The sequence below is a fragment of the Oncorhynchus masou genome, chromosome 19 (assembly GCF_036934945.1).
Source record: "Oncorhynchus masou masou isolate Uvic2021 chromosome 19, UVic_Omas_1.1, whole genome shotgun sequence".
NCBI classification, from domain to species: domain Eukaryota; kingdom Metazoa; phylum Chordata; class Actinopteri; order Salmoniformes; family Salmonidae; genus Oncorhynchus; species Oncorhynchus masou.
The window spans coordinates 25,154,332-25,169,066 of NC_088230.1; the positions used below are offsets into that span (position 1 = coordinate 25,154,332).

Here is a 14,735-nt window from a genome sequence, read left to right on the forward strand (position 1 = left end):
GTTGGCAGGCCGGATGGGACCGATCTGGCCGGATAGCCAGGACGAACAGATAGCCAGGTCCGGCCTGCCAGATATGTACGTCCAGGCCGGCCAGAGAGCTCGGTCGGGCCGCAACACACGGACCATATCGCTAGGTCCAGACGACCAGCAAGATAGCTAGGTCCAGCATACCAATCTGGCCAACCGGACACCTAGAATAGCAGATAACTGGTTGGTTAGATAGGTCAGGCCTGCCAGACACACGGCCGGTTCTAGGTGTCTGGCCGGCTGGACCTTTATATATATACAGTGGAGAGAAGAAGTATTTGATACACTTCAACTGTGAGAGACGGAATCTAAAACAAAAATCCAGAAAATCACATTGTATGATTTTTAAGTAATTAATTTGCATTTTATTGCATGACATAAGTATTTGATATATCAGAAAAGCATAACTTAATATTTGGTACAGAAACCTTCGTTTGCAATTACAGAGTTCATATGTTTCCTGTAGTTCTTGGCCAGGTTTGCACACTGCAGCAGGGATTTTGGCCCTGTGTCATTGCCAACAGAGGGTATATAACAAAGTATTGAGATAAACTTTTGTTATTGACCAAATACTTATTTTCCACCATAATTTGCAAATAAATTCATTAAAAATCCTACAATGTGATTTTCTGGATTTTTCCCCCCTCATTTTGTCTGTCATAGTTGAAGTGTACCTATGATGAAAATTACAGGCCTCTCATCTTTAAGTGGGAGAACTTGCACAATTGGTGGCTGACTAAATACTTTTTTGCCCCACTGTATATCCCCCACTTGCTGTAACTATATGATGTCATAACATGGATATCATACATTCTTAGATTTATAAATGCAATCTATGGAATAGGATATTCATGAGGAGTCAGAGGCTACTGGGGTCAATGTGGCAATGACAGCCTCTGTGTCCCAAATGGCACCATATTCCCTATATACTGCACTACCTTTGACCAGAGCCTGTACACTGTATAGGGTATAAGGTGCAATTTGGAATGCACAGAGCATTTATGAGACTTCCAGCAGGCCTATTTTTTATGCAGGGAACACACACACAGTTGACTGTTTTGATCAAATTAATACAAACTGGGATTTCAGCATGGACACTGGGGAAACCTATTCAATATTTAGGACTACTGGAAACATGTTATATTATAGAGAGCTATTCATTATCCTTTAAAAATGGCTTGGTTTAGTTATAGATAGGTTATCAAATAACTAGATGTGCCATATTTACAACTGATTTCATGTCACAGCAAGGCAATGGCAGAGTTATTCTAAGCACTAGGAGAATGTTAGCACCATCATGTGGCCAGTATGGTAAATTACACTTCAGGAATCAGATAGAAATGACCATCGCTTTGGATTATAACTATTATAACCATAATTTATTAGAAAACAGACAATATCAGAGGATTCAGTGTCCCTTGACCAAATCATTTGGCAACATATGTTAAACAAATAATTCTAAATGATTATTAACTAAATTAAGTCAGCTATTCAGAACAAGGGATGGCACACAATGATGCTACAGTTTATTAATAGTATTACGTAGACTCACCCCAGATTAATAATTAAAACTAATGTCATATGAAAAAATGAAATGGCTAAATTTAAATTATTCTTATGCTTCAAACATTCAATTAATTTACAATGAACAAAATTAAAGAAATATTTTCATTTGTCTGATCAAGTGTACACTGACACAGGTTACGACCAATTAATAGACATTGTTCAAATGTTTTAAAAACATTGCACAAAATGATCAGAACAAGCCATAATCAACAAGCACTTGTGCAATTCCAGTCTCATCAAACAAGTCCAGTGTAAAAACTTACTTTCAGTCATTGAGCCATAAAATACCAGTTCATAACTCAAATCAACATGGTCACTGAGGTGTGGCAGTCTTTCCGGTTATTAAATTGCAGGTCCTATTGCAGAATAACAGTATCCCCACTATGACATCAATAGACATTGGTGACTGCACAGTAAGGTTCAATCAAATTCAAATTCAATTCTGTCCAGTCAGAATCAAATCTATAATTTATGTGAACATATTCTAACTACATTATCCTCTCATTCCTATGGCGTGTGTATTGATAAGTGCTCAGAGATAACAGACCAATCACTATGCTTCAGAGACGTAGATAAAAACAAATACTTCTTAGTGAACGTGACTCAAGCACATCATTACAGGAGACTCCTGATAAATACTTGGCAGCCAACCAGTGTAGTGGAAGAATGACTGCTATGCAGAGTGAACACAGAGCCGTTTGCCCGGTTTAATAGTTCCATCAGGCTCACCTGAGAATAGAGTCTGTTCTGGAAGACCGACCGGGCCGTGGACAGTGTTTTGACTTCGTCCAGTGTGTCTAGTGAGTTTAGCTGGATATGAGATGTCACGCTCAGTAAAACCCACTTAAAAAGTGCATTAAATTGGCAAACAAATCAAAACTAGCGGGAGTGTCAAACAGTTACAATAGAGGATTCCCCATCGTAGTCACAACAACTATGCACAAGCAGCCAAATAAAACCTCCACATACAACATTTTCTCATCAAACCGTTTGTGGTCACACGTGTTCAACCTCATAATATAATCCTAACAAATACATATCCAACCATAATGTGATCAGGAAGTAGACAGTTCAACTATGCTAAAATCAATAGCACCTGCATTCTGGATACTAACTGTTGGGAGAATGAAATGCCATTTATCTTAGGCATATGATTATATTACCTGTGACAGTGGACATACTGTACTTTCCTCTGCTGACTCTTGCTACGAGTATGAGGAGAGCATCATTGAACACTCAATACAACACAGTACTAGTAACGGTTGGCATCATCGTAAGAGGTCACATCCAGGTCAAAGAAGTCCTCCAGCTTCCACTGTAGGGTTTCGAAGGTGGGTCTGTCGTTCTCATTGTCCTTCCAGCAGTCAGACATGATCTCATACATCACCTTGGGACAGTTTGGTGGGCAGGGCATCCTGTAACCCGTGGGCACACGTTGGACCACCTGGTAGTTGGTCATGGCTGGAACAGTAACAGAAGGGATAATTATTATGATACTGATGTCACACAATGAAACCTAGGATATGCAAAAACATGTACTAGTACTGCTAAAGTACATGTTGAGTCAGTCTAGGCTGGAAACACTCTCTGGACAAGCAACTGCAATGGCAGGTTGCATGCAAGTTGTACCAGGTGATGAACAGGTGCCAGATACATTTTTAACTATTAACCAGAGGGCATGCTCCTCACTCAACATTCCATGGTAGTAAATTACAGGATTAACACTGACTGATTTGATAAGCTTTCCTACCAAAGAGATTAACATGTTATTATGTCTTACTTGCATAGGGCATCTGACCGAAGGTCATGATCTCATACAGCAGAATGCCGAAGGACCACACATCAGACTTGATGGTGAACTTGTTGCCATGGATGGCTTCAGGGGCGGTCCATTTCACAGGAAACTTAGTGCCCTCTTTGGCTTCATACACATTCTCACTCTCCATCTAAAATGGCAACAAAACAAAAAAATATTCAATGGCCTTTAAAAGAATGAATCATTGTTGTGGTCTTACCACAGTTTGGTGTCATGTCTTTAAAATAAAGAAATTGAGACTGGTCTTGAGTAACACCTTAGTGCTGAAAGGTTGACATAAACAGTCAAGTCCCTCCTTGTTTTTCTTAGAAAAATAAAGAGATACCGACCATGAAGACTCTGGCGAGTCCGAAGTCAGCCACCTTGCAGACGTTGTTTTCTCCCACCAGAACGTTGCGTGCCGCCAGGTCTCTGTGGATGTAGTTCTGCTGCTCCAGGTAGGCCATCCCAGAAGCCACCTGAGCAGCCATCTCTATCTGGTCCGAGACACCAAGCTTCATACCCATGTCCTTGGAGGAAGAGCTATTGGATTCTGTCAAAACGTAACATGTTTAAAGTTAAACTGTAGTTAGTTTGTATCCTGTGTAGTGAATGATTACTGTGAGTATGAATGGAGTTTAGGCCATGGAACTGTGAACTGTGTGTATGCTAATTTAGAAAAAAAAGACCTAATCAGATAAGAGGAAATTGCCTAGGATCAGAGAGCAGGGTCAGGCCCAGAACAGAAGGACAGGGTGTGATTCTGGCTAAACAAAGAGAGGACCATGGACATTCCACAGGGGAAAGGAGGGAAACTCGCTGGGGTCATAAAATGCATAGCTGGAGAGGTGATGCCTACAAGGGAAGAGTATAAAATGCGTTGTGAACTTTCTAAATGTATGCACTCAGCTGACTGTACCCTTGGTATTAAATATAAATATAGAAATAAATAAATATAGATGAATTCAATGCACTCATTCAGAGCAATGATAAAATGCACGTGATTATGTAGGGGAAATGGGGATACCTAGTCAGTTGTATAACTGAATGCATTCAACTGAAATGTGTCTCCGCATTTAACCCAACCCCTCCGAATCAGAGGAGCGGGGGGCTGCCTTAATCGACATCCACGTCATCGGCGCCCGGGGAACAGTGGGTTAACTGCCTTGTTCAGGGGCAGAATTACAGATTTTTACCTTGTCAGCTCTGGGATTCGATTTTGCAACCTTTCGGTTACTAGTCAAACACTAACCACTAGGCTACCTGCCGCCCCAGTAGCAATAGTGTTAAACACCATTACAATCACAATCACGCTAAACCACAAAGATCAGCATTTTGTGGTGTAGCACAGGTAAAGGAGAGGAGATGGCACAAAGCAGGTTGCTTGAATTATCTCCTTCAAATTTTACACGTGTTGCTAGTCCATAGCATGGCACACGTGACCACAGGACCATGTCTGGCTGACGTGTCATGTCATACGTCTCTGTGTCAATTATAAAGGAAGTTAGAGGTAGTTTTGTGAGCCAATGCTAACTACAGATAGCGCAATGACTGGAAGTCTATCGGTATTTACTAGTATACTAGCAGATACCCATAGACTTCCAGTCATTGCACTAATGATAGTTAGAAACTTCCTTCAAACGCAGATACCATTTTTATGTATCGACAAGTTCATCTGACTCTGGAGAAGTAGATAAAGGGCCACATTGAATTCAAATTTAAAAGACATTCCCAAAAATCATGAAGTATCACTTTGAGTGTTGCCAAACTTTCACTTCCCCATAAAACACATCATAGAAGTTCAACTTCTGCACCTTATATAAACTCTTGCTACAGTAGGCACATTGAGATGGTGTTCTAATCTAAAAATTCTGTTAAAAGGGAAGGTGCGGTGGACTTTTACGTGGATAGGTTATAATGCAATACAACAGTGTTCTTACTCTGAAGGTAGTCCAACAGACTGCCATTCTTCATGAGCTCTGTGATGATGTAGATGGGTTCCTCCACAGTACACACAGCGTAGAGCTGGATCAGTTTGGGGTGCCGCAGTTTCTTCATGATCTGGGCCTCCTGTAGGAAGTCCTTAGCGTCCATGGAGCCTAGGAGAATAACATGTACATGAGGAGTTGTACTGCACAGTAGCACCGGCTGCAATTGTATCTTACCTTAGATTTGATTAAATAGTTGTTTTTCATAATAATGGGCCTCTGTATGGCTAAATAAATAAAATCTGCAGTTTCCAGCTACAATAATGATTAACAATGTCTACACTGTATTTCTGATCAATTTGATGTTATTTTAATGGACAAAAAAAAGTGCTTTTCTTTCAATTACAAGGACATTTATTTCTAAGAGATCCCAAACTTTTGAACAGTAGTGTGTGTATAGATCTATCACACACACACACACACACACACACATACATACATACATACATACAGTGCCTTCAGAAAATGTTCAGACCCCTTTACTTTTCCCACATTTTATTAGGGTATAGCATTATTCTAAAATGATGTTAGTTTTAATGACTCCAACCTAAGTGTATGTAAACTTCAACTGTATACGCATATATAAATAACATAATGGAAGAATCATGGATTTGAAATAGTGATTTTCTGGGTTTGAATCCAGTGCTCGTGCAAAACAGGCCATTTACCATGTTTCAGGGTCTTCACGGCTACTGAAGTGGTGTCGTTCCAGATGCCTTCATAGACTTCTCCAAATTGTCCAGCGCCCAGTTTATTCAACAGTTTGACAGACGACCGGTCAATCTCCCAGTGGTCGGCTGTGTTGTAGGACAGACCGTGGGTTTGAGGAGCCTCCGTCTGACAGGAGAGAGATGCAACATTTATACCATAAGAAGAGTCAGAACAGACCTGACAAACTGTCCTCTCTATATTTCAGTAAAACCACATTACTGTTGTTCTATTGTCCTTCGTGAACGGTTGATGGCGCTAACCACTCATCGGCCAGTTTATTTGGTATGCCACCCCATTCACGAAAATTGATCGCTCCTACTGACTGAGTCACGTGGCCTGCTATATAAAGCAGACAGACAGGCATTCAGTTACTGTTCGATTGGACGTTAGAAATAGGCTAAACGAATTACCTAAGCGACTGAGCATGATATGATCGTCGGTGCCAGGCGGGCCGGGTCCAGTATCTCAAAGATAGCTGCCCTCCTGGGATTTCCGCGCCCCAGTGTTTACCGAAAAACACCCACAAACAGACAAATAAAGCAGCAGTACAACATCTTGGAATGCACAACTCATCGATCCTTGTCACAGATGGGCTACTGCAACAGACGACCACACGGGCTGAACTACTATCAGCTAAAAACAAGACAGCCGGCTCCAGTGGGCACGTGAACACCAACACTGGACAATTGAGTGGAAAAATATCACCTGGAACATGAGAGCGAGTTCAGTTTACTTGAGTGGCCTGTGCAGCCCACAGACCTCAACCCAATAGAGCGTCTTTGGGATGAAAAGGAACGGGGTGTTCGCAGCATGAATGTACCACTGTCTAATCTATAACAACGGTGTGATGCCGTTGCTTCAGCATGAACCGACATTCCTGTGGAATGTTTCCGACACCTTGTAGAATGCCTGGAGAATTCAGGCTGTTCTGGAGGCAAAGGGGGGGGGGGGGGGTGCGACCCAGTACTAGATTGGTGTACATAATAAACTGGCAAGTGAGTGTACATGGTTGACACTGAAAATTATCAGGGTAATGCATTATCCCCAATATTTAAAGGGTGTTTCTGTCAACTAGATATCCTTAGCAAATTTGCCGGGCAATGTTTTGGTTCTTGAATTCAGATCAAAGGGGTTGCTAAACAAATGTGCTTAAATCACAGTCACATGATAGTTAAAAGAAAGTAAATACCTTTTTACATGGTTCAAGCAAACGCACACAGAGACCATCCTCCAGTTTGGAATAGTGTTCCACTAACTCCCTCAGAGTCAGAAACGTCCTAGATCTTGACACATAGTAGCCTCCAGTGTCCACCTTCCTTAATTTGTAGTGCTTCACTTTGTCTCTGTCCAATACTGAAAGATACATCCAAAAGCATAAGGGCACAATACTGAAACGAGAAAACGATGACAGCAAAATCAACTATGGTCATGCTAATCTGTGCCGAATTGTAAATGAATAGGGAAATTATGATATTGAAATGTGTACAGTACATGGCCGTTATGACATAAATTACTTAACCCAGGGCTAACTACATTAAAAACCCTATTTTGCGTGATTTGACTGAACTTATGTATTTTGTCTAGACATTCAAACATTACATAATTAATGTACCATTAGAAATAGTGAGGTGGGAAGAAAATGGCAATATTGTTGGACGATATTACATAGATATTTTTACTCCAAGCATCAATTTATTTGTGTGTGTAATATATATATATATATATATATAAATAAATAAATAAATAAATAAATAAATAAATAAATAAATAGCTGTACCTGAGCCAAAACTCAGATATTTTCATCATACACATCATTCACCTTTTCTACATTGTTGTGTTTGTCTGAATTTAAAATGGATTAAGTTTAGATTTTTTTTTCGAGGGGGGGGGGGGGGGGGTTCAAAGGCCTACAAACAATACCCCATAATGTCAAAGTGGAATATATATATATATTTATTTTTATGTTTACAAATTTAAAGCTGAAATGTTTAGTACAAGTATTCAACCCCTTTGATATAGTAAACCTAAGTAAGTTCAGGAGTAAAAATTTGCTTAACAAGTCACATAAGTTGCATGGGCTCACCGTGTGCAATAAGTGTCGATTGACTACCTCATCTCTGTACCCCACACATCAATTTATCTTTAAGGTCCCGCAGTCCAGCCCTGAATTTCAAGCAAAGATTCAACCACAAAGACCTAGGAGGTTTTCCAATGCCTCACAAAGAACTGCACCCATTGGTAGAAAATATATATATACAGTATACAGATCCACACATCCTTCCCAACACAAGTTGCCGGAGAGGAAGGAAACCACTCAGTGATTTCACAATGGGGCAAATGGTGACTTTAAAACAGTTAGAAATGAAAGGCTGCGATAGCAGAAAACTGAGGATGCATCAACAACATTGTATTTACTTCACAATAGTAACCTAATTGACAGAGTGAAAAGGAAGCCTGTACAGAATAAAACATATCCTAAAACATGCTTCCTGTTTGCAACAAGGCACTAAAGTAACACTGCAACAAATGTGGCAAAGCAATTAACTTTTGGTCCTGAATACAAAGTGTTATGTTTGCAGCAAATCCAATACATTACTGAGTACCTCTCCTTATTTTCAAGTATAGTGGTGACTGTTATCATGTTATGAGTTTGCTTGTACATGTTAAGGGCTGGGGAATATTTCCAGATAAAAAAAAATAAACATAAAGGAGCTACGCACAGGCAAAATCCTAGAGGAAAACCTAGTTCAGTCTGCTTTCCACCAGACAGTGGATAGATGATCTCACCTTTCAGCACGACAATAACCCAAAACACAAGGCCAAATCCACACGAGCTGCTCACCAAGAAGACAGTGAATGTTTCTGAGTGGCGGAGTTACAGTTTTGACTTACATCTACTTGAAAATCTATGCCAAGACCTGAACATGGTTGTCTAGCAATGATCAACAACCAATTTGACAGAGCTTGAAGATTTTTTTAAAGATTCATGTGCAAATGTAATCGCTGCCAAAGGTGCTTCTACAAAGTATTGACTCAGGGGTGTGAATACTCATGTAAAATTTGATATTTCTGTATTTCATTTTCAATAAATGTAAAAAAATATTTAACATTTAAATGGTTGTCATTATGGTTTATTGTATGAGAAGAAAAAAAACAATTTAATAAATGTTGAATTCGGGCTATAACAATTAAATGTGGAATAAGTCAAGGGGTATGAATACTTTCTGAAGGCACTGTAGTGAGAAATGTTGGAACATCAGATCACAAATTATAAACATGTACAGTAGTAGAGGCTGATAGGAACAGAATTGTACTTTCCTGTAATCAGGTTGCTATGCCATTATTGCTTCTGCAGAGACTAAGTTTACAGCCAACTGTTAATGTATAATCAAGGGACTGTTTGTTAGACTGACAAGGAATGGCCAGCTAGACTCATGTGGTCCTAGGTGATGTTATCAGTCTCTTTGAGAGCAGAGGTATACGTTTGTTTACTTTAAGACCTTGAACCTTCAATCACTTGAGTGGATTATGAGAAACTGTGATTTACACAGAACAAATTGGGGATTGTTCAGGAATGAGGAAACAACTTGTGTTTTTTTGTGAATCGAGTTCCGTTCTCAAACCAATAACAGACATAGATTGATCACAATAAAACCATAAAATGCATTCCTGAACAATAAGTCAGAAAAAAATAAACAGACTTTACAAAGTCATTCTAAACCGAATACCAACATTGTGAGTATACTGATCTGTGTACATCTATGGTAGTATACAGGTTTGACCTGTAGTCTCTTGCAGATGCAACAAGTTCAAGGACATGAGGCTGAGATTTACCTGAGAGTGAGAGCTCTCCTTTCTGACTCTCACAGTGTCTAATGAGGAAGGCTCCATGCTGGTTCCCCTCTGACAAAAGCAGCTTCTCAGCATCCAGTCTCTTGGTGTCTGCAAAGTACCATCTGTATAACAGAACAGGAAGAAACACCACAACAGCAGTATCAAAGTATGACAGCAACCCATGCCTTGGTTGTTTACCTGACACCTATATATTAGCAATGACATGCTTCATATCCAGATCATCTATAAGTAACTTCATTGAGTTACACAATCAAGTTTTAGATACTTTAGGATGATTTTAACAGGAAGTGTGATTCATGAACATGCAAATATTAGGTGCCATTGACTTGGATGTGGAGAGTCTGTGGGAGGCTTTTGACCATTTCTTTGGATTCCTCATGTCTAAATCATTGTTAGAAAGTGGTTTGGTCAAAATGGGATGTAAACATACTACATTGAATATTATATGAATCCTATAAAAAAATAAATGGCCAATGTGGATGTAATCAATAAGCTTAAAGGCCCAGTCCTGTCAAAACTGTGGTTTTCATATACATGGCTACACTATGGAGGTTGGAATATTACTGTGAAATTGATGATTATGCTATTTCTGGTGTAAGAGCTGTTTGAAAAGGCAGCTTGAAATGTCAGCCTGTTTTGGCCTACCTGGTTTTGTCACCAGATAGGCTACCTGCCACCCCCAGTTATGGCCTAATGCTTTGAGCATTGGGCCAGTAACCAAACAGTTGCTCGATCGAATCCCCAAGCTGACCAGGTAAAATAAATCTGTCATTCTGCCCCTGAACAAGGCAGTTCTTAACTTTGTTCTTAACTTATTTGCCTAGTTAAATAAAGGATCCATTGAAAAAAATACACTTTAAAATCACCAGGCGATAAATGAGTTAATAAATCAATAAGAAAAAAAGTTCCAATCCTCTGCCAATAACATCTAGTTTTCCCCTCCCCACTGTGACCAATCCCAGAGAGTCCTAGTAAAAATCTTGCATGAGAAATTACTGTTATTTTTTAAAACAATTAATAGAAAACACATCACAGTAAGGCACTTAATTGTTACCCTGAAATTATTTGATAGAGATTTAAACATTTATTATTATTATTTATTTTTTAACAGCTGCATTGGTACTGTACTCTACACATCCGCTAATCAAGTTAATCAGGTTACGAACAGTGTATATGAGCCACTCTGTGATACTTCAGGGAAACTACTCCTAATTACCAAGACAAAACCCTCAAGATTTTTCCAGTCAGAGACAGTGTGAAAAAAAATAATGGAAAAACGTGATTGCAGCTGAACGGAAAGCAGTTTCATGGGGAAGATCAACAGGATAAGACGACAACATGGGTGAGTCACAGCCAAGAGTACTGACGTCGTTCAGAAGATGGACACCTAATTTCCATAAGAATCATTTTGTCTCAAAAAGGCATTGATAAATAGGGTATCGTAAGCTAAATTATTTTCCTCTTGAAAAGCTAATTTAGTTATGAATGGTACCTGTCCATGATTCCAAAGTGTCATCAAAACATTCACCTTCACCAAGAAACCCAGAGTGTTTGGTTTCGACAAAGTGACGTTTCACTCTCGGTCATGTCATGCCAAGTGCAATTGCCTTGCTAAACCAGTTTCTTTCTATATTTAGCCAGTACACTTGTATGGTGTTTTGATGCTACACACAGTTGTAAACACAGTATGAAACAGCTACATGAACTATTCATATTTTTAGGGTTGGACCTCTGCATTTTACAGATGCATATTCCTCTGTGTTCTGGGGAATGATTAACTAATCCATTGTACTTCCTGGTTATTGACAATCATTAACCAGTTTGACCTCCCACTTAGGTCTACACACATACAACGGCACCAATAGCGTGGCATTTGCCTATTGACCAAATCTGTTCACAATATCCAAAGTAGACCTGCATTAAACCAAACTAGTGCTTTACCATTTTCAAAACAATTACATTACTGTAGCCTGTCAACAGCTGGTTAGTCGTATCATGTGTTTGTTAAGGAGTAGTCAACCAAATCTGAGGCCTTACCTAAAACTAGATCACATGAATCCATAAAGCACAGACAGTAATCCATAAACCACCAACATTGTGACTCATCATATTCCACAACTCTGGCCGTAGCAATTATTTCAATTGCCATAATATAAACCAGAATGTACCAAGGTATCTAGACTCTAGAACATGCTCACTCTCATTCACTGTGAATGTATGCAAATATTTGCCAAATCCATCTTGGAATGGTCCAGTTGTTAAAGGGATAACAGCAGGTCAGTTACGGTGGTTAATCAAATAACCACAACAGAAGTGTGTACGATAGTGTCCCCTTCAAAAATATTATGGTAAAGTGATCAGTAGGACCAAGGGTAAATAAGCCCCTTTGGAACATGCATCAAGTCTGTGTGGGAGTCTATACCAATACTGCTTTTATTCTGGCAACAATTAACCCAATATCCATAATAAGTAAAGATGATTTAGTGATGTCGACTGAATTTTAATAGGCTACCCTACTGTATAACTGAAGAATGATACAATGTACTTTTCTGTAGCCTATTCCGTTCTCTTCACTTCTTTGAATGAAGCCATAGAAACACCGTAATTCTTCAAACTTTACCGGTTGCTGTTCTAGTCTAGTATAGCCTACTACATACAGTATGTCAAACATTTCAACAGAACAATTCATCCAGTGCATAATTGTGTGACTGTAGGCTACTTACGGCTCAGCGTCCAGACTCTCCACAGGTGCCACATAATTGGCTGGAATGTAACCCTTCTTGCCAGCTGAAATCCCAGTGAGCGCTTTTGCGTACCACCAATCGCCAGCACTTTTTTCCAAAGCTTCTAACTTGTCCCCAGCGTTGAAGCTCAAGTCCTCCTCCGTTCGGGCGGTATAATCATAGAGAGCGATATAAACGTATCCCGGTTTCTCAAGGGGTATAGGTGGCAAAACCCTGTTTTTGGGACCCTGCGCGTGATCATTTTTAATCACAACGATTTCTCTCTTTTCAGTCGCCGACTCTGAATCTGACCGTGGTTTATTAAAACACGGGAAAACAGTCTGACAACACAAAAAACAATTCTCTCGAATGTCCATTGTGAAGACTCCCGGGTTAATCGCACTAAATCATTTTGTGATCAAATAAAATGTCAAAGTTATATTTTTGCGCTCATATTCCATTGCGGTTCGAATGAATTTTCTCACATCATGAATTGGATCCTAGAAAGTTTGACTCATTTCCCAAACACTTGCCAAACCTGGTCTTTGGACTGGAATACAATTTAGTGCACTGACTAGCAGTAAAATAAAATGATTTATTGCCCGAGACCAACTCACCGCGTCACAGTGTTTCCTGGTTACCTTTATGTCTCATTCACCTGGGGAAAATGGTGTAATTGCAGATCGAAATTCCAGGCGTTTTTTGGTGTGGGTGTTCCCTCATATCAGTCAACGCCAATTGATACCTGCCATTGGTCAGTTCCAGTGTTATGGAAACTGATGGTTTCTCGACATAGATTATGTGCATTCAGGTCGCTTGAACTTTTTCTGCGTTGCGGAACGGTTTGTACTGGACTACATGGTTCCACAAAACGTTCGTGTACGTTTGTTCTGGTTTGGTGGGTGTCGCTTGAAGTAACGAGTAACGTATTTAATGGGCAGTGGCCATGCTGACAGCGATACCCAACCCCTCTCAGTTTTTCAACTGGTCGTTCAGTACAGCACCATTTCTGTTCAATTGTATTTGTATTTATTCGGAATCCCCATTACAGCAGCTGGGGTCCAATCACATTAAGGCACTTACATCACACATAAAACAGTATATCATATCCATCACTTATTACACCACTACATATCTACAATACAAAATGTATAATACCACTATACAAAAATATTACAATGTACGTGTGTGTGTGCTTATGCATGTGTCTGTACCTGTGTGTTCCAGAACGTAAAAACGTACTGAATGCAGCCCTTATTTGTTTACATAGTATGTTAGGATAATTAACGTGGCAGGTTAGAGTAACTAACGTCTCAGGTTAGGATAACTAACATGGCAGGCTAAGTAAAATAGCTTGGCAGGTTAGGAGACTGAGGTTAAGGTTAGGAAAAGGGTTAGGGTCAAATAAATATATTACTATTTATTTAATATTGCAGATAGATTGTAGCTTCTATCAATGTCATTGTCTGCATCATTTCCAATCTCCAAAATGTTTTTTTATTTGTAAATATATTATACCCCTCCCCCTCCGCTAATTGGAGTAAACTAATGGAAAACAATACTTAGGCTTCCACTTCCAGCATATACATACTATATACATATAACGGACAGTATATTTTACATTAGTTATCTTTTTAGTTTTTAGTCCCAGTCTACCCTCAACCCCTCCCATCTATCTCTGAAGACCATCCAGTTTTGGTTTCTGCCATATATTTTCCTACTGTGCTGTGATGTTCCACAAAAGTTCTGAACCATGCTATTCTGATAGTTTCTACAGATTGTAAATTAAAGATAAACACCTTTGCTAAGAGTATTATTATATTATTGATCGATGGACCCTACAATGCTACAGTTGCAGTGGAGGCTGCTGAGAGGAGGACGGCTCATAGTAATGGCTGGAATGGCATCAATCACATGGAAACCAATTGATGGCTCCAGCCACCACCAGGAGCCCATTCTCACCAATTAAGGTGCCCCCATCCCCCTGTGTACAGTTGTCAACAACTGTTGCCCCCGACACGAAGGAAACGGCACGTCCATGGACTAATGCCGAGCATCAATGAGTAACTT

General features: G+C 39.7%; 1 protein-coding gene across 1 annotated transcript; it reads right to left on the minus strand.

The window, feature by feature from the left end:
• Nucleotides 1-1,374: 1,374 nt before the first annotated feature.
• LOC135506052 (tyrosine-protein kinase SRK2-like) lies at nucleotides 1,375-13,517 on the minus strand. The gene is made up of 8 exons (XM_064925425.1): nucleotides 12,666-13,517; nucleotides 9,922-10,043; nucleotides 7,277-7,440; nucleotides 6,045-6,213; nucleotides 5,329-5,487; nucleotides 3,739-3,941; nucleotides 3,374-3,539; nucleotides 1,375-3,054 (listed from the first exon to the last, which is right to left on the minus strand). The coding sequence occupies exons 1-8, from the start codon at nucleotides 13,040-13,042 to the stop codon at nucleotides 2,846-2,848; spliced, it is 1,569 nt and encodes a 522-aa protein (XP_064781497.1). The 5' UTR covers nucleotides 13,043-13,517; the 3' UTR covers nucleotides 1,375-2,845.
• Between the last annotated feature and the right edge of the window lie 1,218 nt (nucleotides 13,518-14,735).

Bases quoted from the DNA above. Each gene is read 5' to 3' on its own strand.
- LOC135506052 (XM_064925425.1), bottom strand. From the start codon at position 13,042: ATGGACATTCGAGAGAATTGTTTTTTGTGTTGTCAGACTGTTTTCCCG. The intron at 10,044-12,665 runs GTAAGTAGCCTA...TCTGTTATACAG, and splicing joins GAGAGTCTGGACGCTGAGCC to ATGGTACTTTGCAGACACCA. The intron at 3,055-3,373 runs GTAAGACATAAT...TTACTGTTCCAG, and splicing joins CGGTCAGATGCCCTATGCAA to CCATGACCAACTACCAGGTG.